Here is a 23,936-nt window from a genome sequence, read left to right as displayed (position 1 = left end):
ATCCACATCAGCAAAACACTTATCCCAATACAGCCACATAAGCAAAACACATTTTACAATACAGCCACATCAGCAAAAGACAACATCTTTGTTGGCCCAATACCACTTCACCATTGCATTTGCCCTAAGAATTGAAAGAAAATTGACATTCTTTACTTTATTTTTTTTACATTTCAACAGTGACACACAAATGTCTTTACAATAAGATACTTGTTGATTTTTAAATGAAATTATCAATCAATTATAAAATTTACAGTATAATTATTGAAAACCTTATTAGTTATATTAACAACTTATCAGCAAGTCATCACAAATCGTGGAAGGCACATAGCAAACTAAACATTACAAGAGAAATTATTGTAGAAGTATAAATTAGTTACAAAATCTATCATTCACAGCAAAACCATCTTTAACAAACCGCTTCCACATCTTGATACTCACATATTTACAACCTGAAATTATAATAAGAAAGAGAGTATATTAAAACTATATAGTGTACTAAATCACTAAATTAACCTGAAAAATTAATATTACAAGAACATTCATCATATGAAACTTACCAATTCAATAAGGATAAAATGGGGGAGGTGTAGAGGAAAGTATCTGCCATATCATATAAACACAAAAAATGGATAAATGGTTGAGAGAACATTCATCATAAAAACTCTTGCTTTCTTTCACGTATAAAATTTTTACCCTTTCCTTTACGCATCTCATATGGTGGCTTTAATCTTATAGTTCGTCTCTATCCTTCTCGCTTTTCAAGTCCCCTCATATTTCCTATTAAACGGGCAACTTGTTTGATCCGTTTGTGTTCAACTACACTCTCATACAACAAATAACAAATTTGATTTAAACCTAAAATCTAAGAATGATGAAAGCCTCGTTGAGTTTGTCATTAGAGAGTCGTTACGTACCTCCTCATATTCATATAGAGAGATAATAAAAGGAAAAGAGTGGAGGAGGAAAGTCTAAATATTTTTCCATGCATTTTAAGATAGATGTATATTTTATTTAATTTTTAGGCATTTAAGAGAGGAAATAAAAGATAAAACATATTCATATATGAGCCAAATAGAGTTTTATTCCTCCAACGAGTCAATCGTGAAAATCCATATCTGAGCAAAATAGAATTTCTAACCTAGCGAAGATCCCATCTTTCCAAGGTCCTCCCAACCCCTTCCATCATTATAAAAGTGATTTTCAGCTTCCCCTTCCGACGCTCGTGAGGCGGCATCAAAATTGGATTTCCTTGCAAATGTGGTTTTCAACTTCCATGATTGTGTTCTTGGTGGAAGACGAATCTATAGAGATTGCTATGGATGGGTTCTTGGTGGGGTAAGAATTGGGATGGATTTCCATGGTGTGTTCTTGGTGGAAGAAGAATCGAGAGAGAATTCTCTTTTGATGAGAGAGAAACCAATTTAATTAATTATTTTGGGTCGAAAAAGTTTCAACCATTCAATTAGTTAGATTTAATCTCGATCATCCATTGAATTTGCAATGTGGGCTATTATAATTAAATTACAGCAGACCTCTAGGACCCTCTAACCAAAGATGTATCATTCTCAAATAATTAGGTACTAACTTTTAAAAAAAAAGCACAAATGTCGAACATGGCCATTAAATTAATTACTTCAATGAGTGAATAATGAGCAAGCAATTAATTTGCAAAGACAAGAGTCATCAAATGGATGGTAGATCTCAAATCCCATTTCCTTTTATGCAATACAATAAATAAATGAGTAAATCAAACTAATGCATTTCGATCAGGAACTTTAGATATGAAATTGGCCTATCAACAGATTGGGTAATGGCCAGCAAATAAAGCTAAAAAAAAGCAAAGCAAAACAAAACACTTACATCTTCTTCCATTGTACCTTCCATAATTTTTTGAAAATTTTTAACCTTACGTAGCTTAAAATTATTTTCGGTGGATAGCTTCAGCGAATTCATCCATCCCACCAACAATGGATACTCCCTAGGAAGAAAATCTTCCAATGGTGGATGTCCATTGAAGCAAACTTGCAATGCAAGTTTGGGTATATGCTCAAGGGCACAAAATTATAAATAAATATATAAATAAAAACATAATTCAACATAGGCATTCAAACAAATAGCACATGGAAGCAATACTTACCATCATCGAATATGAATGGCCCATCAACGCGTATTCGTACCCATGCTGAAGTTTCAACAATTCTTTCTTGCATTTTTTCAATGACACGTGGAGATGCACTAATAATGCAGCACCCCACACATAATCATTTATCCATGGTTGCAAAAGGCGGCCTAGTCGACCGACTAGTCGTTAGATGGCGGTGGCCGCTTCAATTAGGGCCTAATCGGGTCACATAATCGGTGACCCGATTAGGCACAGACTAATCGGCCAAATCGGTGGTGGTTGGTTTTTTTTTCTCTAAGCTCCACCAAAACGATGTCGTTTTGGTGGAAGCATTTTTTTTAAAACGAAGCTTCTCCCCAAAACGACGTCGTTTTGGGGTGATTCGTTTAAAAAAAAAAGGTTCTCCCCAAAACGACGTCGTTTTGGGGAGAATTGTTTTAAAAAAAAATAAACTTGCAGGAGGTCATCCCCGACCTCAAACGATGCTGTCTGCAACAGCAAGGCTGCAACCCTAGCTCCTGGTGCTCGACTGGTTGATTGAATCTTCAACAAGGTCACGACATCTTCTCACTGCATCCTTCCACCATAGGTAAGTCAAGTTCCTTTTTTAATAGTTTTATGATATCACTTACCTTCTCAAGATCAATAATTGTTGGTTCAACGGGAAAATCTTTCTGTAAATTATTCTTGCCACCAGATCGCCTAGGGAGTTCCTTTTGCATGTTTCGTGCACAGAAGCTAGGCAGAAGAAGTCCTATTAAATGGCAATGGTTTTTCCTGTGTTGTTCAAGATAATTATGCATAATCAAAATAATGTCCAAATTCATCACTCTAACAATCGGATTGTTTTTAACTTTTTATATAAATACATCATATGTATGTGATCAATCTCCCACTATCTGTCATTACTCTTCCCAAACAGGATGATATTGACCTATTCTCCTCCGCAGGTTAGAAAAAGAACAAAAAATGAATGTTGGTTGGGTTTTTAAAAGGCACCTCAAATTGTCCAAATATATTGCTTATCTTAAGCTCTCTATATAAGCTAGTCTCATCAAGTGGAATAACTGGACTACTTGTAATAGCCTAACACAGCTTCTTTTTTAATCTTTATTGTCATTGATTTAATTCTCTGATTCTCTTTGTTTGATCTGTTGAGACCTGCGGGTGATTGAGTCTATTCTTGTTGTGTATTTTTAGGGATATGGCTAGTTCATCAGCCGCTTCTAATTCCAATGCCGGTGAAGCCACTAGTGATGTGAACATTCAAAATGCATTGAAACGTGCATCCGGTAATATTGGTTGGGAGTTTGACGAACTTGTTGATGCTAGTGCATTAAATAAAATCAAATGCAAGTTATGCTCGAAAGTTATGTCCGGAGGCATCTACTGGCTCAAATGTCATGTAGCCGATAGGTCAGGCAATGTGAGGGCTTGTCATAAGGCTAGTAAAGAGGCAATAAAGGCATGTGTTGAGGCACTAGATGGTAAGAAGAAGAAAAAGACAGAAGCAAATTGAAGAGTCTGAACTTAGAAATGAAGTTTCGATATCCGGTGGTGCTACAGAGATGGATGAGGATATGGAAGTCATGGGATCAAGGAGGAGAAGAATTGATCACGGGCCTATGGGTAGATTTGTGGAGATTAATTCACAAGCGAACACTGATTCTACAAAGTTTACAAAGCAAGCTAGTTTGGTTGCCTTGATGGACAAGAAAAAAGTGATCGATACGCAACAATATATAGCACGGTGGGCCATTGAGAATGGTATTGCTTTCAATGCCATTCAAAGTGATAGTTTCAAGCTAATGACTGAGGCTATTGGGAAATTTGGTCTAAGACTACCTACGCCAAGTCGGTATCGCTTGGGTGGTTCATGTTTGAAAGCAGAAGTTGCGAGAGTTAAGAACTCCCTAAAGAAGCATGAAGATGAGTGGACCATTTCTGGTTGTTCCATTATGATTGATGCTTGGACTGACCGTAAAAGAAGGAGCATTATGAACTTGTGTGTTTATTGTAGGGAAGGGATCTCTTTTATTTCCTCAAGGGAGGATTCCGATGCATCCCATACGAGAACCTACATATTTGATTATGTCGACAAATGCATTGAAGATGTAGGGCAGGAAAAGGTGGTGCAAGTTGTGACGGATAACGCTTCTAATAACATGGCAGCTGCAAGTTTGATAGAAAAGAAGAGACCCAATTTATTTTGGACTTCTTGTGCCGCACATACTGTGAATCTTATGCTTGATGCAATTGGTAAACTTCCAAGGTTCAAGAGTGCAATCGATAAGGCAAGGGCCTTAACCATATTCATATATGCACATCACTCAACCCTAAGCATGATAAGAAAGATGACAAAGAAACGTGACATAGTACGACCGGGTGTGACACGCTTTGCTACTAATTACCTTTGTTGCAAAGTTTGGTGGAGAAGAATGAGCAACTAAGACTTATGTTTACTTCAGAAGAATGGGCCCGTAATTCACATTCTAAGAGTGCGAAGGAAAAAGTGGCATATGCGACAGTTGTTAGCATCTTCTTTTGGAAGTCTGTGAACTCTTGTTTGCTTGTTTTTCGTCCATTGGTGAAAGTACTTCGGCTTGTTGTGGACTTGAAAAGAATTATAAACCGATAATTGACATAATTGAGAGTAAATCCAAAGGAAGACTTGATTCCTCTTTGCACTTGGTAGGTTACTTGCTTAATCCATACTACTTTGCAAAGAATAGGGTAAATATAGGAGATGATGCAACTATAATGGAAGCATTTCTCGATTGTGTGGAGAAGTTCTTCCTCGATGATTTGATCACTTAGGGGATAGTGTCTGATGATGAATTGATCAAGTATAAGAAATTGGAGGGTATGTTTGGAAGAAAACAAGCCATTTTTTCTTATGAAAGTAAAGGTGTCAATGAGTTCAATCCCAGTAAGTCTTAACTCCTAAACTCCTAGATCATTTTTTTAATTTTTTATTCATAAATGGGAATTGATTAGTATTATTTTTTTTATCATAATTAATATTAGCTGGGTGGTGGAGTAACTATGGGGGTAGTACATCAAATTTGAAGAAGATGGCAATTAGGATTCTCTCATTGACCACAAGTTCATCGGGTTGTGAAAGGAATTGGAGTACATTCGAAGGGGTAAGCGACTTTGACCTTTTTTTTATATAATTGTTTTTGGTATTTTTTTCATCTAATTGGCAATCACAATATCTTGTAGGTGCACACTAAAAAGAGGAATAGACTTAACTCGGAAAGATTGAACAACTTGGTGTATGTTCAATTCAATGCAAAACCTCTTTACAAGAAGCAAAGAGTGAGTAATGATAAAGATGTCCTTCAAGCGGATGATTGTACTAAAGCTCAACATTGGTTGGTTGATGACGAGAGTGATGTTGATCCCGTGACCGGAGCAACATGGGAGGTACTTGATCAAGCGATGGGAGCGGATGAAATGCTTCAACCTAGAAGGAGCACTAGGAATATAAGAGAAATTGATGAGGAAGAGTTTGTGTCGGAGGAGTCGTCCGAAGAAGATGATAGATATGACTTTGAGTCCGATGAAGAAAGAGATGTGCCTCTAGTGAAGGAGCAAGATGATATATTTGAGAATGATGATTGATGAGTGATGCTTCTCCTTTTGTTTTTGCAATTTGTGTGTGTACTATTGGATTTGAATGGATTTATGATTATGATTTATGATGATCTTTTGTGCTTAAATGATATATTGATTGTATTGAATGGACTTTTGATTATGACTTAGTCTTATATTGATTTAATGGATTTTTGCTTGGATTGCATGGCTAGGCGAGCTGCCATCTGGTTGCTTTGATTATATACAAAACTGAAATAGTGAAAAGCACTTGGCGTCTTGGCTGATTCATTTATATTGTGTTTTAACGTTTTTTTTTACACATTTATATATGATATGTATTGCATATATTTATATTTTTTAAATTAAAAAAACTCAAAACGATTAATCCGATTAATCCCCGACTAGTCCTCGATTAATCCCTAGTCCCCGAGAACCGCCTAGCGACCGACTAGCGATTTTTACAACCTTGCATTTATCTATTGGAGATTATTCAAGAGTGGAAGATACGTAAGTGCAACTTTACAATTTTCGTCTGGTCTTATTACAGACCCTATTGTATACAAAATGTAAGCTCGAACATAGGGTAAGAGTTGAGGACTATTAACATCTACCCAAGCTGGAACAACCATGAAATTTTCCCTAAGCCACTTCAAAGTCACAGTACTGGCATTCACCCTAAACTGGTCACCTAAGTGACGTGTAGAAAGATCTACACAACGCAAATCTCTACTTGTAACTGCCTTCCCATCAACTGGCAAGCCAGTTATGTTTAACACATCTTGTAAGCCAAAAACTAATCTCTGCCCATTCACTTTGAAATATTGATTATCTGGATCATAGAGATCTATAAGGCATATAAAAGAACCAAATTGTGCTTGACAGGGGAAGGTGAGATTTAGCAACCCGTTAAAACAAGTGTGTAACATTCCAAAAATTTGACCCTAACATTAATCAAGTGAGTTAAAATCTTACCATAGTAAATATAGTATAGTCATGAAGCCTAAACAAGTCTAATATTTTTTCATTTAAATAAATATCATTATTGGGTAGGAATTGCATAAAATCGTTAATAGCAAATAATATGTGTATATATACACACACACACGTATACATATGGGTAGACATGCACTTGTGCATGACCGTAAGTACTATGCATAGTACTTAGGAGATAATGTGTTAAGTTATTAACTATGTGTGATAGAGTTTAAATAATAATAATGATGATATGTACATGACATATAAGAATTTCATAGGTTGAGTATGATAGATTATGTGCCATTATAATAAAAGGGACAATATATGTCTTTATGGTGAAGAATGAAGACAAAATAAAAGAATTTAAGAATAAATTCAAGGAATGATGAAGATTGTGAGCACTAAGTGAGAGTGTGTGTTGAGAATAGAGTTATGTAGCTAATAAGTAAGGAAAGATGATTGGTCAATAAAGAGGTGGAAAATGATTGGATAAAAAGGGAGGTTGTGAAAGGGGGTTGGTTATCTCATGTAAATATATCCATAAAATGATAAGTTATGGGACAAGATATTAGAAAATCATAATAATGATTAGGGATGGACCAATGGAAGATTTAAGGAGAGATATAGCAAATAAGAGATTTATGGAGATTGGAGTAAATTTGAAGATGGTGACAAATGTCAAAAGCTTACTATAGAAAGATATTATGTTATCTTATAAAGATTTGGATATAGAGTATTTAGATGTATAAAATATATGGAAGCTTGTGAAGAAATGACACATGTCAAGCAAGGAGAGGGGATGTGTACTTTTAAATAGAGGAGGAAGGCATGCTCATTTTACACTTCTCCATACTCTTGGTTACCAAGAAAGAGAGAGAGAGTTAGTGAAGTGTCTCACCATTGAAAAAAATGGAGATATTGGGAGGCAAGGCTTGGCAAGAGATCAAAAGGAGTTCCAAGTTCTAGTTACAAAAAGAAGGTAAAAAAATAAATTGGTTTGGTTTAGAGAAAAGATGATCTAATGACATGCATGATGAGAAAATGAAAGTTGTGCGCATATTATAATATTTCTTTTGATATTTGATTTGCCCATAAACATCACCGATTCTAATAGAAGAAAATTAATAGGGACCAAACCCGACTTGATATACGACAAGCACAAAGGAAAGCTTCGGTTTATGAGTAGGAATATCGACTAAGGTGAGGGTTGCCACCGTTAGAACATTCTAAATGATTTCTATGAAACTATAGCTATTAGATATATATGTATTTTTTTTAGTGAATTTATTTCCCCAAAAATATACGATAATTTGTGTGAATTGATATTGCTACTTAGAAATCTTGATGAAGCTTCTGGTTAGAGTTAAAGGCTGCTGAAATTCATATATATTGCTTTTATATTAAATATTTTATACTATATATACATATATACTCATGTCCGGTAGATGTGGCAATAATATTATTGAAATCCTCATACATATGTCAGTGAATGTGTGTGTGTGTATATATATGTGTATATATATATATATATATATATATATATATATATATATATATAGACATCTGTTTATATAATAAGTAGGCATGATAGGGGCTCGGCCAAAAAGGAACATATTATATATTGTATATGTATATATATTTTTATGACTAATCTCTCTGTATGCTTTTAAGCCATACATGTGATGTCCCGAATACACACACACACATATTTATACATGTTGTTTAACCAAATGGGCAAGTAAAGTCCTTGAATACCTTGGATTGATAAATGACAAGTTTGGTATTTACTTGAAACTTGAAATATTGATTATGGGTTTATTGAAATGTGGTTTATAAAATGTTTTGGAACTTCATATTAAATTTTGAAGTAATACTACCTTTAAGTATATGTGTTGAAATTCCCTATTTCACATTCTTGGTGATTTGTACTTGATGGATTATTATTTAGTTATGGGTTATGTTGTGAAAGTTGGTGTATGCGACAACCCCAAACCTTGGCCTGGTTGTGGGGACTATTTGAATTTGCAATATGATGTGTTCGGGTGTGGTAGGAAGTGTTGACCCTACTCATCGCCCATCATAAAAGTACCACGAACTTTCTTGACGAAGAGGCTCACACGTGGTGTTCCCTCCCTACAAACCGAAATGACGACTTTGGGTTAAACCGTACGAGGGACGCGGTCCAATTGTGGATCTTATGTGGAGGAATGAATGTGAATTATTTTATGATAACATATATACATGCACATATTTTTTCTATTTATTCATATATAGCGACCTACATGGAATTTCTTTTGCCCTACATATACCCGAAAATATTTGATTTAAGCCTCAATTGTTGAGTATGACTTATGCGAGGAAGATTTACTATATATATTTATTTTTAAAAATTTAAGTGTTCTTTGGATTAGCTTGGTTAACCCTCCTACATGTTTTTCATACATGCAGCTAATAATACAAGTTAAGAGGACGCGTTTGAGCTCGCACAAGGCTTGGATGCTACGTTTATATTTATGCTAGTTTTTGCTTTCAATAAATTGTAAGCTACAACCTAAGTAGTGATGATCAACTTATCTTGGTGATGTAACTAAAAGACTTGGAAGTTTATTAAATATTGTGGTAGCTATTATTGATGTTTTAGTATGGTTCCAAAAGGCTTACGGGGGCTATACACGTGGACCCAAACGGATGGGAATGCTTGGATAGCTGCCGTGCCGTGTAACCACCTCGGATAAAGGAGAGGTGTTACAAAGTGTTTCTCATCTTCTCCAACACCCTGTCATCTATATGCCATGATTTCGACTACAAGTTGTTTAGGTGGTCATGTGCCTTCTTCTACACAAAAAGGGTCAAAAAAACAACCAAGTATAAGAAAAAAATTAAAAATAGAACACAAGCTAAACTTACAATTAACTTCACCATTGTTGCTATCTACAAAGATTTCAGCCTAAAAAAATAAAATAAAGGAATAGTCAACTAATGTAGGGAAAAAAGTAGCATAAGGACAACGCATGTAGAAACAACCTAAAATTGAATCACAGATAGGGATATGGTTGCCTGGTAGGCTTTTGAGTTTTGAGAAGTAACTCGCCCGTAATATGCTTCAAGAAAGACTAATCTTTGCAGAAGACGATGACGATGGTGAGCGAGAATGAGTCAGACTGTCGAGTGAGTGACTGAGAGTGAGAGGGAGAGGGAGAGGGAAGCGTAGTGGTACTAAAATACTGTTACATATCCCATGTAACCCTTAGAATACCCTCAAATTTATATGGTATTAAAATAGGTCTTTCTAAACGTAAGGACAAAATGTGTGAGTTGTATTCCAAAAGAAATTTAGAAATAATGAAAAAATTACAAACTTACTAAAATGCACTTCCTTCACGTTGTCGGGTGACCTTTCCTTCATGCTGTCGGAAGAAAGTTGGCCGTCCGGCCATCGTTTTCGACGATCGAATTACTGAATTGAAGCTCTAGGTTAGTCCTATCAAAGTCCAATCATCACCGATCGTCGATTATCATAATACTTTTATTCAACAGCTTATAAGCTTGCGTTAGCTTTTAGTTTCCAAACACCTCATAGTTTATTTCACAACTTTTATTACAATTTTTTCCATAGCTTTGCAATTGCAGAGCCTAGATTCTCAATTGAAATGTATCTTGCACGCAAATGCAATCATCGATTCTAGAGTTAATTCAAATCAATGGTTGAGATTAAACTAGTTGATTCAACAATTGACAAATAGGTGGGACAAAGATGGACTAGGGGTCAGCATTTGGCCCACGGGTCGAGACCTGACCGGAGCTCAGATTTGAGCGGGCCAGGCTAAGCCTTAGGTAGTAATAGACTCCTTTTCTAGGGTTGAACCCGACCACTTAGGCCAACTTTGGGCCAACCCAAAGCCCAGCTCCAGCCGGATAACACCAATCCTCTTCTCTCGACTCCAGTAACCTAGTCGGCTACTGCTTAGCTGTTTGTTTGCAGAAAAGAAGTCTTGTAGAGTTACAGTGCAGAGGTAGAGTAGAGAGTCAGAGACGAGAGACTACAAATCCGACCGTTTGCTAGAACTCCAAGCCTCCAACATTCATCAACCTACAGGCTACGACTACAACTACAAACAATTGAAACAACTAAACAAACCTACAAATACCCCCTTTCACATTTTTGATTCTTCACAAATCACAATCACAAATCGATCTACTCATACGGTTACAGTCTTATAAAGTTACAAATCTACCTCGGTCCTCACAATTTCTCTAATTCATAGTCACAATTTCACAAATCACAACTCATTGTAACAAGGTCTCTGCTCTGAAAGTATGAATCCACTTTTGACTTCCCCACGACCTCTTGCTATGACGACGCTTGCAAGACGGCTCTCTGAACTCTGCTCAGTCACTATGAGCCTGTGACTGCTCTCTACTCTCCGCTCTCCCCTTTCATTGTGAGTTTGTGATGACTGACGCAGTGACTCGTGAAGTTGGTGAAGATCTCTCTTCAATTTGGTTGTCTACTTATCTCTAAATCCTAACTTCCTATAATCCTATTGGTTATCTACTTGAATGCTTATGATATTCTGTAATTTTGATATGAGACATCTCTTCAATTACAGAGACAATACCGCAATACCTCATACCTTATACCTACTACCATACCAATTACCAAATACCAATATACATACTTATACACTATTAATCTATTATGAATTTATGATTTATAATTGTATTTATATAATTATATGTCTAACACTACCTATTTTTTTATTAGGTGAATGTGAATTGCAATTTGTACAAGCATTATTGGGCATTGGCATTTGGCAACTCATCTTCAACTTATTGTAGAGAATTAAATTGTTGGGGTAATTTCCTATTTATAATTTCTTGCAGTTTAATTTACTTAATTGCTTTAGTATGGACCTTGGGAATGTTGTTGATCACCCTACCACTATTGATGATGAGGAATTAATTATGAGGGAATTCATATGATCTCCTACTAATCAAATTCCGAATGAGGGCATTTCTACTTTTAGTTTCCAAACACCTCATAGTTTATTTCACAACTTTTATTACAATTTTTTTTCCATAGCTTTGCAATTGTAGAGCCTAGATTCTCAATTGAAATGTATCTCACAAGCAAATGCAATCATCGATTTTGCAAGTAGAGGTTTAGTCCTTTGGTTTGTCTGTGGGTATTCCCCCTCCCTAGTATCAGAAAAAAATAAAAAGTTGGTTAGTAGTGTCGCATGGTTAGCTTTTGATAAACATAGAGTCTCAAATGCAAATAATGTTTGAGAGGTGAAAGCAAAATGTAAAATTTGTGGTAAGCTCATAAGTGGTGGATCAGGTGGAGGTACTAGTTATTTGAACCGTCATTCCGCAAGATGTAGACAAAACACTAATGTAGACATAAGAACACAAATCAATTAAATGTAGATCAAACTGGAAATATTGCTAATTTTCAATATGATGAAACACGTGCTCATGACGAGGTTATAGATTATATGGTTAGAGCCGAACAACCATTTACTTTTGTTCAAAGGCATGATTTTACTGGTATGATTCAAAGAGGCATAAATCCTCAATATCGTACTTCTTCTACTACAACTGCGAAAAGGAAATCCATGGATAGATTTCAAAACTAGTTTCGACCATAGCGTTAGAAGCAGCTTTTAGTGCAGGTGGGAGAATTGTGTCACAAACCAGAAGCAGTCTTGGTCCACAAACCTTAGAAGCATTGGTCTGCCTTAAAGATCAGAGTTTTGCAAACCAGAGACTGCAAGAGGAGAAACAAGTAGCCAAATTTGCTGAAGAAATGAATCAGTTAAAGTTATCAATACCATAATAGATTGAAGATAGTTCTACCAATGCTAATGAATGATTACTCATAGATAATAAATTGTAACTTTATAATTATGTATTTATAGTCAAAGAGATAAGAGTGATGCAAATGATTAAAGGTATATTGTCTATAGGTGCCAACCTAGTTGAGATATATATAGGAATTCTCCTATGTGGACCAAAAAGTGTGGACCAAGTTTGTGGATCAAAATCTAATGGTTGTAATAAACCACAACATAAGTGGGGGCCACACATTTATTATGGGACCCACCACATCTATGGTTGAAAAACAAGTCCACAAACTCGGTCCACACTTTTGATCCACATAGGAGAATTTCTCATATATATATATATATATGTATATATATTATGTAATTTCACCCTCTATAAAATATTGTTCAATATTATTCGATTGAATATTCCAAAAAAATTAAAAAAAATCAAAAGAATAAAAAATCAAAGTTGGGCCGGGCCCGACCTGGGCCTCATTTTGAGGGTCAGGCCCGGCCTGATGCCTAGATGGGACCAAATAGGGGTGGGATTCTAACGGTGCCACCCTAACCGTCTCTCTTTTCCTTGGGTTTTTTGGAAAACTAACACTCTTAGAAACCAAATTCAGAAAACTAACCCTCTTTTTTTAAAACTGGAAAAGTAACACTCTTTTCAAATGAATTGTCAGATATACCCCTAATCCCTTTGAAACAACATGGATTTCCTCGAGATCATTTTCCTTCGTCTTCGACGCTATTATCTATGATTTTTGCCTCATTCGATCGCCCCTGTGCACCTGGTACTTCATGGGTATGTATTATTTACTGTTGTATTTATGGTTTAAGTAAGCAGTACTTAGGGTTTGGGTTTTTCATTCGAGCAGTGCTTAGGGTCTGAGTTTTTCATTCAAGCAGTGCTTAGGGTTTCGATTTTTCATTCGAGCAATGTAGGGTTTCAGGGTTTGAGTAGGTAATTTGTGGTTCGAGTAGGTTATTTAGGGTTTGAGTAGGTTATTTGTTGTTCGAGTTCGAACTCTAGACAAAGGTTCGAGTATGTTGTTTATGTGTTTGAGTAGTTTGTGTTGTTGTTCGAGTATTTAAGATTAGTTGTTCGAGTATTTTAGGTTTGGGGTTCGAGTGGTTGATATGTGTTGTCTATGTGTTCAAGTATTTTATGTTGTTGTTCGAGTATTTCGTTTTATTTGTTCGAGAATTTCATATTTGTTGTTCGAGTATTTTGTTTTATATGTTCGAGTATTTTAGTTTTCCAACTTTGACCATTCGTAACTTTTGATCCGCTTGTGTATTTTCTTATTATAATATGTTTCCGAGGACTGATTTTGAATACCTAAAATTCAACTTAGTGGTCACCCCAGTTGAAGTCCAACGGAGTTAATAAGAGATGTGTTCGAGTATTTTGTGTTGTTGTTCGAGCATTTTGTTTTATCTGTTCGAGAATTTCATATTTGTTGTTCGAGTATTTTGTTGTATCTGTTCGAGTATTTCATATTTGTTGTTCGAGTATTTCGTTTTATTGTTCGAGTATTTCAGATTTGTTGTTCGAGTATTTGGTTTTATATGTTCGAGTATTTCAGTGTTTCAACTTTGACCATCCGTAACTTTTGATCCACTTGTGTGTTTCCTTATTATAATATGTTTCCGAGGACTGATTTTGAAAACCTAAAATCCGCTTTAGTGGTCACCCCAGTTGAGATTCGTAAGGAGATCAAAAATGCATCGTTTTGAAGTCCAACGGAGTTAATAAGAGATGTGTTCGAGTATTTTGTGTTGTTGTTCGAGCATTTTGTTTTATCTGTTCTACAATTTCATATTTTTTGTTCGAGTATTTTGTTGTATCTGTTTGATTATTTCTTATTTGTTGTTCGAGTATTTCGTTTTATTGTTCGAGTATTTCAGATTTGTTGTTCGAGTATTTGGTTTTATATGTTCGAGTATTTCAGTTTTTCAACTTTGATCATCCGTAACTTTTGATCCGCTAGTGTGTTTCCTTATTATAATATGTTTCCGAGGACTGATTTTGAAGACCTAAAAGTTAACTCGGTGTTCACCCCAGTTGAGATTCGGAAGGAGATCGAAAATGCATCGTTTTGAAGTCTGACAGAGTTAATAAGAGATGTGAAGAACATTTTTTTGTTATACATTTTCTTGTTCGAGTAAATGGTGTATATGTTCGAGTATTACAAATATTTGTTCAAGTAAATAGTTTATATGTTGGAGTAATACATTTTTTTCTAAATGGAAATTGTGTATATGTTCGAGTAATACTATATTTGGTTCGAGTAATACAACCAACCGTTTCATATGAAAATGTGTGTTACAGACAAATATGAAAATGTGTGTTACAGACAAATTTCATGACCACCTCATTCGAAGTTCGATCAATTCCCATAATCTTGTATATCTTCTCTAAAAAATCCTCATAGAAAATTGACTCATTTACTACTAAACATTTCCCAGTACCACTAATGAATTTATAAATTCCTCTTGAAAATTCTCAGTCTCCACCGTATATAACAACAATGTCAACAATACCAATTTCTGTAAAAGAAAAGTGTAAAATTTATTCAGAAACACTTTATAAATCTAAATACTCGAATAAGAATTTTAATATACTCGAACAGATATAATCAACTACTCGAACAGATATAATCAATTACTCGAACAAAAATTTCAAATACTCGAACATATACTGTAAAATACTCGAATATTTTATTTTAAAAACTATAACATACTGGATTAAATACTCGAACAATTTATTTAAAATACTCGATCATATGGCATAGTTTAGTCAACTGAATATGCTATGTCTAAGATTCAATGTAAGGTGAGAGTGTTCAAAACAAACATATATACAATGCGAATTCAATAAGCACTCACTTCGGGTTATAATTGTTGAAAAAGAGGAGAATGCCGACAGAGATTATAATTGCTGAAAAAGAGGAAAATGCCGACAATGCCCAAGAATGCCCGAGATATAATGAAAGGAAACTGGACCAGAATGCCGAAGAACCACCTGTAAACTTGGTGTGGCACAGTCGGCAGTGGAATATGTGAGGAATGAAGTTTCGGGAAGTTGGGTTTTGGGTTTTCCCGATAAATTTGTGTATTATGGTATGTGAGGGGCATATGTGTGTATTGTGATATGTGATAAGGGTATTTTTGTCAGAAAAATGATAAAAAGGATTAGTTTTCCAGTTTTTAGAAAAGTGTGCTAAATTTCAAAAATAGTTTTGGGAAAGTGTTACTTTTCCAAAAAACCCCTTTTCCTTCTCTTCGCTTCTCTTGGTCCACACCGCACTACTGCAACTCGCTGCCCTTACCGCCTGCGGAGTAGAGCCTCACCATCTTTCGGTGACCAGCAATCACGATTTGGCTCTCAATCTCAAGGTACATAACTACTATGAAGTCTCAAGTTCTCCACTCCAGCTGCAATTCCAACTTCTTCAATTTTTCTAACGATTTTTGTTGTTGAATTTATCAGCCATGGCCCTGAAGAACAAAAATTCAAAGAAGAAAGACACAGGTCCTAAGGGAAGGAATAAGATGGGCAAGAGATTCTCTATGGAAGAAGACCCCCTTTTTAGTGCCGAACCCGAGAAGAGGCGAAAAATTGATTTCAAGGACGATGACATCGAGTCAGAGGACGACAGTGAAATCCTGGGCTCCGACATTGGAGAAGAAGACGGAGACTTGGCGGCAGATGAGGAAGAGAATGCAGATGAGAAGAGGCACCGTTTAGCTGCAGAGCTGGTAGAGAAGTACCGAGCTGCAGAGAGGAGAAAGAAGGAAGAGGAAGATGAATACGAGGATGGAAGAGGGACTGAGAAAGAAGGCGAGAGGGATACACTCGTGGCGCAGATTTTGATGCAGGAGCAGTTGGAGGAGAGTGGCCGTGTTAGGAGAGTAATTGCTTCCAGGTAATCAAGTTGCAATGTTTAATTTCTGATAAAGTATTGCATTTCATATTTGCTGTGTTTGACTAGTATTATTAGTATTTCCTTGATCCCATTTGTTTTTGGAATCAATTTTACTACTAGCTGTTGATTCAGTTGCATGTATGAATTGGTATGTTCATCTCCTTATTGCTTGTAATATTATCTGCAATTGTAGTCTGGAAGGACTGTCTACATTAGCAATTCATACTTTATGTTGGAGATTGTAGCATATTTGTGCTTGTCAATGGCTACTTAAACATTTCTACATTTTCAAACATTGCTACATTTTTGTTTATGTATTTGAGTATTTTGGTAAAGGATGCCTTTTTGCTATGTTGCGGAAGTTATTAAGTTCCTCTGTAAATGTCAGATTAATGAAATGTCATGACATTCTTGTTCAAGAACCATCATGGACCATGTATCCAATTTCTTGTGTAGGCATAAAGTTGAAGCCTGATGGGTGGTCATTAGAAGTGTTGAATAACAGATAACTGTATTCTGTATGCTCTATATTAATATCTACTGAAAGAAGAAGGAGAGACATAGTAATGTTAGTTATGTACCATGTCTATCCTAACTTTGTTATGTTACTTATGTACCTTAGGGTTCAGAAACCTGAAGCTGTTGATGGATTTCGGATCTTGGTAAAGCACCGGCAATCTGTTACTGCTGTAGCTCTATCTGAGGATGATTCAATGGGCTTTTCAGCTTCCAAAGATGGAATTATTATGCACTGGGACATAAATAGCGGCAAAGGTGAAAAATACCTATGGCCTAGTGAGGAACTGCTGAGGTCACATGGGGTCAAGGACCCACAAGGTCAAGCAAAAAAAAGAAGCAAACACGTTCTATCACTGGCTGTCAGCTCTGATGGTCGGTATTTGGCAACTGGAGGATTGGACCGGCATGTTCATTTGTGGGACACCCGTACAAGAGATCATATTCAGGTACTCTTTATTTATATATATTTGTTGCATGATATTAGGTGTTCCTAAATTCTTGGTTTATGGGTTAAGCAATAGCATTTAAGTTTCTAAACCTGAGGAGTCAAGAATACCGATTACTTACGTTTCAAAGGGGATTTCTCACTCGTAGAGCTTTTACTGGATTTTTGATGGGGGGGGGGGGGGGGGGGGGGGCTAATCTTGTAGCTTGGGAATTTGGTGCCAATTCTGCAACATTTTGGCTGCACCTTTCACCCTCTCTAAGTATAGTCTCCTTATTGAATGACGCTGTTGGCCCATGGGCGACACACCTTCTATTATCTTAAGTTTTTGTCTTTTTTAATTTCATATACTGTTGGGCAAGAACCTGAAGTTTGTTTGTTCTGCAGGCTTTTCCAGGTCACAGAGGGCCTGTGTCATGCTTGACCTTTAGGCAAGGGACTACCGAACTTTTTTCTGGTTCATTTGATCGAACAATCAAGATATGGAATGCTGAAGATAGAGCTTATATAAATTCATTATTTGGTCACCAAAGTGAGGTATTATCAATTGATTGCCTACGGAAAGAACGGGTGTTGGCTGCTGGACGTGATAGGACTATGCAGTTGTTTAAGGTAAACAATGCTTTTTATCCTTCCTCATCTTTTTATGGCATGCACCTTAATTGAGAAGCCTTTTCTTTGAAGATTTTTAATGCTAGGATATTCTTTGGAGATTTTTAATTGCTAAAGCTTCCTCATCTTCTTTTGCACAAGTAACATCTATTCGCAAACTGAAAAACCTTTTTCTCTGAAGATTTTTAATGCTAGGATATTCCCAGAGAAGCCTCTCAAGCAACCGGAAAATTAAAAACTGCTTTAATTGAGACTTCAATCTCCAAATGGCTTTCTTAGGGCAACAATTCCTGCGTAGTTTATCTGAGGATTGAGAAACAGTCAGAGCTCTTTCTAGGATTATTAGGGAGAAAAATATAGAAAAGAGTAGTTTTAGGCATAAAAAATTTGACCAACACATTGGCCTCCCTATACACTGCAGTGGTGGAAGCCTTATGCAGTGTGTACCCTTACTCTTCTTGTGTAGCCCATCCATTAAGAGCTGCTCTATCCTCCTTTTTTTCCTTTTAAAATAAGGAGGCTGTCTTGCTGGAAAAACTAGTAGCTATATTCTCAGAAGTTTAACTATCGGCTATCTCCTGTAGTTTGCTTAACATTTTTCTTGAACTCTATGCATAAGGAATCTGTATAATCTAATTGTATCTTTAACAATCTATTTCAAGAGCTGCTGTTTTTGTGGAGTAGGTTTTTTGATGAATGTTCTACATCTAATTGTAGTGTTATCCTTCATTTCTTTATTTATATGCTGAATAGGTTCCTGAAGAGTCACGACTGGTTTTCCGAGCTCCCATGTCAAATCTAGAATGTTGTTGCTTTATCAGCAACGATGAATTCTTATCTGGTTCAGACGATGGAAGCATCGAGCTCTGGAATGTAGTGCGAAAGAAGCCTGTGAACATCATAAAAAATGCTCATGCTCTGTCGGTTCCCACTAACAATTTCAGTGGCAGCAATAGTCATATAATTGCCAATGGTCATGCTGGTGAGTGTGTTTAATATCCATCTTTTATCTCTCTGTATTCTGCAATAGCTGGAAAGTGGGAACAAAATAAAGTGAAATGATTTTCCTGGAAAGCGCAGCCGCAGCTATGTTTTCATCAAATATTGCTTCTGCTCAGCATACTAATCTTGATTTATGACTAAAATAACAGGTTTTCCACTGATGATTTTTAAGTGTTGGTCCTATCCTTCTTATTTGATTAAAGTCTCTTCTGTTATTTGAAGCAAGTAACCAGTTAAGAATTTGTTTTTTCCATTTATAGGTGTGTTTATTCCCCTTTGCCCATTACCACTATCTGTTGCATGCCTATATTATTGATTTCACAAGAAGAGAGTAGAAAATTGAAGGAGACCCTTCATATCAAGTTTTTTACGGTGCTAAGCATCTTCTTGTTTGTTTCTATTCTAATTAGAGGCTTTTGATTTTTCCCAAGCAGAAAATGGTGATCACAATCTTGGAAGCAATCATTGTTCATCAGCTTGTTCCTGGGTCAGTTCAGTCAGTGTATGCCGAAACAGTGATCTTGCTGCATCAGGAGCTGGTAATGGTTTTGTCCGCTTATGGGCTATTGAAGGTGAAACCAAAGACATTCGTCCACTATATGACCTTCCACTGGTAAGTTTTACTGCAAACAATATCAGCTTGGCTAGCTCTTTCACTGGAAAAGTCTCCTTATCGCTAAGTAATAAGTAATAAGTGATAACTATTTATGATACTCTAAATTACTTTCATTTTCTTAAAAATTGATTATAGCCCTAGCAATGAGATATAAGTGGACATGTGGTCCAGTGGTAGGCAACCTGCAACTAGAGGTCACATGTTCAATTCTTGGAAACAACCTCTCCACGTATTATATGGTGTAAGGTTTGCATACATCCTTCCCGTCCTCGATCCTGCCCACTACGGAGAGCCTTGTGCACGAGAGTTGTTTATCTTACCCTAGTAAATGTGATGGCAAAGCGGTAGCAAATGAGTTGAAAATTTTAGTAGATATGTTTGCAGAAAAGAGCCGAACCATTTATTTCATTCAATAATATAGCTTCAAGATTAACCACCTCCACTGCTGTTACCATAGACTTTCTAGTTGGAGGTTTGAATCCTCCTCCCTGCAAAAGAGAAAAGAAAACACTCTATTGCTTCAAGATTTCCAGAATCAGTTTTAAGGCTACATATAGTCTTGGAATTCTTTTTTCTTGTCTTTTTTGATTATGCCACATAGATGCACTTCAAAAATTTATGATTGGTCTTGTCTCTAGCTTTAATTTACTGCTAAGATTTACATTCTCTCTAGGATTAATAGTTGTTTGGAAATTCGTAAACAATTTAGGGGAACTTTTTTTTTTCCCCTTAATGTTGCTAGAATGTATCCTACTCTGGCAATGTATACAAAGATTGTGATTTGAAATAAATTTTGTGTGGCTTTTTTTTTTATAAATATGCGTAGTATTCAATTGTCACATGTATCTGAATGTGTTTATACTCAGACAAGTGGAATGCAGTCTACTCATGTCTGATTCATTAGGTTTATGACTGCATTGTTTTGTCCAAACTTAGATACTACCGAATTTTAAGTGTTGTGTAGACATGCTGGAACATATTTTTTGGCTGTTATTATGATGGCCTGTTGATGTCGAGTCCATAATTTGATGCATGATTGCTTCAAATTCTTTTTCTTTGTCCACAAAACCTTTTGTGGAACGCAGGTGGGGTTTGTGAATTCCCTGAATTTTGCAAAATCTGGACGGTTCCTCATTGCTGGAGTTGGACAGGTAAATTTTTGTGCTTTACTGTTCCACTTTTAACATAGTTTCTCTTCTCTTGGTTTTATGATTCTGAATTTGACCTGAGGAACTCAGTTGAGAAAAAAGGTAACTTTTTTTTTTTAATTTTAATTTTTAAACAATCTTATTTCAACTTTTGTTTTGCATGTTTATGGTCTATTCAAAACCTGAACTTGGAATGTTATAATAAGTTTCAGTATGCATAAAAACCTAAGATCAGTGGGTTTGGGAGTTAGGTATTTGTGTAGTGTAGATTGTTGAGAAGTATGTAGCTTCCTCTTTATGTCCTCTCTGTTAACTGCTGTAAATATTAGCAAAAAGGCCTCTGGTATTAGTATAATCCTAGAAGTTCTTTTTCCAAAACAGAGAAGAAGTGATAGGGCAATCGTAACTACAGCGAGGGATGCGACATATTGATTGTTGCTTCCCTGTTCTCTCATTTTCTGGCTGGAACCTTTCTTTTTGATAAACGGAACCTTTGATTGGGAGATATTTTGTCCCTGTAATAATTAGATAGAGTTTCTAAATTAACACAATACTTGCTTTGTAGACTATTTTGCTTCTAATGATATGACCATTCTTCCTTAAAATAGTAGTCTGTTGTGTCTCTGATGTTTTCTGGGTTATCTTTAAAATTCCTTTGCAACAGGAACCTCGTCTAGGAAGGTGGGGACGTCTTTCGGATGCCTGCAATGGAGTTGCCATTCATCCCCTTAAGCTTTCATAAGTTAGAGCAAGCGTTTTGTAAGATCTCTTCAATTTTGACTGCCCAAGAGATCCGGGTGACCAAATACTAAGAAGCATGAAAGAAAAAGAGAAGAAAAAGAAAGATATTTCCCTCGAGGCATACTTTGTTAATTTTTGCCAGTTTATGTAGTGTGTCTGTCCTCTGTAATGGAACAAGGAAACAGATGCACCATTACATTTTATCAGAGAACGTCGACTGGAATTGCGAGAATCTTGCAACGAAGTAGAAACGAGAAATAGTGTGGGTACTAATGAATATATATAGCCCATAGGAGTGGTCGTTGAGTTTTTTTGCTCGTTTTATGCGGAGAATGGAGTACAAGATTAAACAATTTTCATGCAAAGTTTTCTTCTCAATTTGGGAAACAATTGCCTTAGTTTGACTACAGATTAAATAATTGAAATAGTTTTTGGATTGCTCGACAGAAAGTCAAGAATTATTTAGAACTTTTTACCACTTTGTGGAGCATCTCGAGTGGGAGACATCAAAACGCTCATTTGATTATTATTACGGTATTTTGATGTCTTGTTTGAGGTACCTTATTTGATTAAGTTACCAACTTCAACCCAAATAATTAGATGAGTAATCATTTTTTAAATCTATTTTAAATAGCACAATTAAATTAATCCATTATAGTAAAACCCATTTTCGATGATAAAAATAATTTGTTAAATATTTACAAATTCAAACCAAAAAGATGTTTTTCAAAATTTTCCTCCTAGATGAAATCAATTCAAAATTTTAAATTTTGAAATTTTGCGTCAAAAATTATTTTTAATATGATGTCTCATTTTGATAATATGATGTCTCACTTTGATGTAGTATCCACTATCACATTTTCAACGGCAATTATGGCTCTGTTTAGTAAACAATTTGGTCATTAACATATATTGTAGCATATGTTGTAGATAATAAATTGTGGTAATAAATTGTAGTATATATGGTTCCTGAAATGCTGATAGATGTTTGGTTCTATTTTTGCTGGTAGCATATATGGTGTTACAATTGTTGTGTAAATTATGTGCAGGGGTATTACGTACTTAATTTGTAACAAATTTAAATAAATAGCAAAATAAATTCTAAACAATTTATAATTATAATAAAAACATTGCTAAAAATTTTACATTAATATAAACCCAACATTTATATATCTTTTAATGCTTAAATATATTCAACTAAATTCTTACATATTTTGCTTAAATATATTACAAATATATATAAAAATTTCTTATGTGGAAGGAAACAATTGGGGGTGACTTGATAAGAAATCAGTGTTTGAGAACTATCATAAACTATTTCGATCATTCGACTCCCTGGAACAAGAAAAGGAGCTGTTAAACAATGGCAACGATAGCTAGTCTACCTCCTAACACCAAGAGCGCTAATTAGGACACCAGACTCTGCCAAGGCTCAATCCTTCAGGAGTCCATGTATTCTTAACTAGCCACGGAAGAGGTGGCAAGTCGGACCGGGTCGAATTCAAATGCGACCCATGAAGGCAGCCCTGGAAGGGATATCAGACAAAGTAGAGGAGCATTAAGGAAGCAGAGGAGGTGTGCGCTAGCGACCCGATAAGGGTAATATCAGAGAAAAGTTGAGGGTAATCTTGTAATATGTGGTTGGAATGGTCTCAAAATTGTCAAAACTCGGACCATTTGAGAATGACCATTTTATTGTCATGAAATAGTCTTGAAATATGTGTCATGAAATTGTCATTTGGTGACTCATGACAATATATGGAGCTTGTTTGGGAATGCTGTGAGGTGCTGTGAGGTGTGGTGTGGTGCTGTGAGTAATAAAACTGTGGTGTTGTGAGGTGAGTTGGAACGCAAAAAGCTGTTTGGCGCATCACTTTTAAAACTGTGGTGCGGTGCGGTGTGGTGCTGTGAGGTGCGTTTGACATATCTAAATTACGGTTATATTAGATGACTAATAATATTAATATAAAATCACTTAATGTTTATATTGTACATTAATCTAAAATAAAATAATTGACCTAATTTGATTACGTAGGACAATTCAACATACATTGTAAGCCTTTGGGAGTGCTGTGAGGTGTGGTGAGGTGCTGTGAGGTAAAAAGCTGTGGTGCTGTGAGTTGAGTTGGAATGCAAAAGCTGTTTGACGTGTCACAAAAACCTGTGGTGCTGTGAGGTGTGTTGCAACTGAACGCAGTGCAAACGCACTCCCAAACACCCACATGGTTAAACAACCATAAATGGCTGTTGAAAATGGTCACCCAAATGGGCTGTATATATTAAATCCTTGATTTTTTTCTTTGTGTCATTCAACGAATCATTATCATAACCTTTTATTAAACTTCAATAGCGATTCTGATGACGACCTTAACCCTAAATATCAAAATAAG

General features: G+C 35.8%; 1 protein-coding gene across 1 annotated transcript; it reads left to right on the top strand.

Moving 5' to 3' along the window:
- Positions 1-15,808: 15,808 nt before the first annotated feature.
- Positions 15,809-21,996, top strand: LOC119995461 (U3 snoRNP-associated protein-like EMB2271). Its single transcript, XM_038842008.1, has 8 exons — positions 15,809-15,933; positions 16,028-16,463; positions 17,086-17,428; positions 17,815-18,039; positions 18,793-19,021; positions 19,476-19,654; positions 20,743-20,808; positions 21,470-21,996. Exons 2-8 carry the CDS (start codon positions 16,030-16,032, stop codon positions 21,545-21,547), a joined length of 1,554 nt encoding a protein of 517 aa, XP_038697936.1. The 5' UTR covers positions 15,809-15,933; positions 16,028-16,029; the 3' UTR covers positions 21,548-21,996.
- The last annotated feature ends 1,940 nt before the right edge of the window (positions 21,997-23,936 follow it).

The sequence above is a fragment of the Tripterygium wilfordii genome, chromosome 1, assembly GCF_013401445.1.
Source record: "Tripterygium wilfordii isolate XIE 37 chromosome 1, ASM1340144v1, whole genome shotgun sequence".
NCBI classification, from domain to species: Eukaryota; Viridiplantae; Streptophyta; class Magnoliopsida; order Celastrales; family Celastraceae; genus Tripterygium; species Tripterygium wilfordii.
Note: the sequence above shows the minus strand (reverse complement) of the source record. Positions and strands in the feature narration are given on the sequence as shown.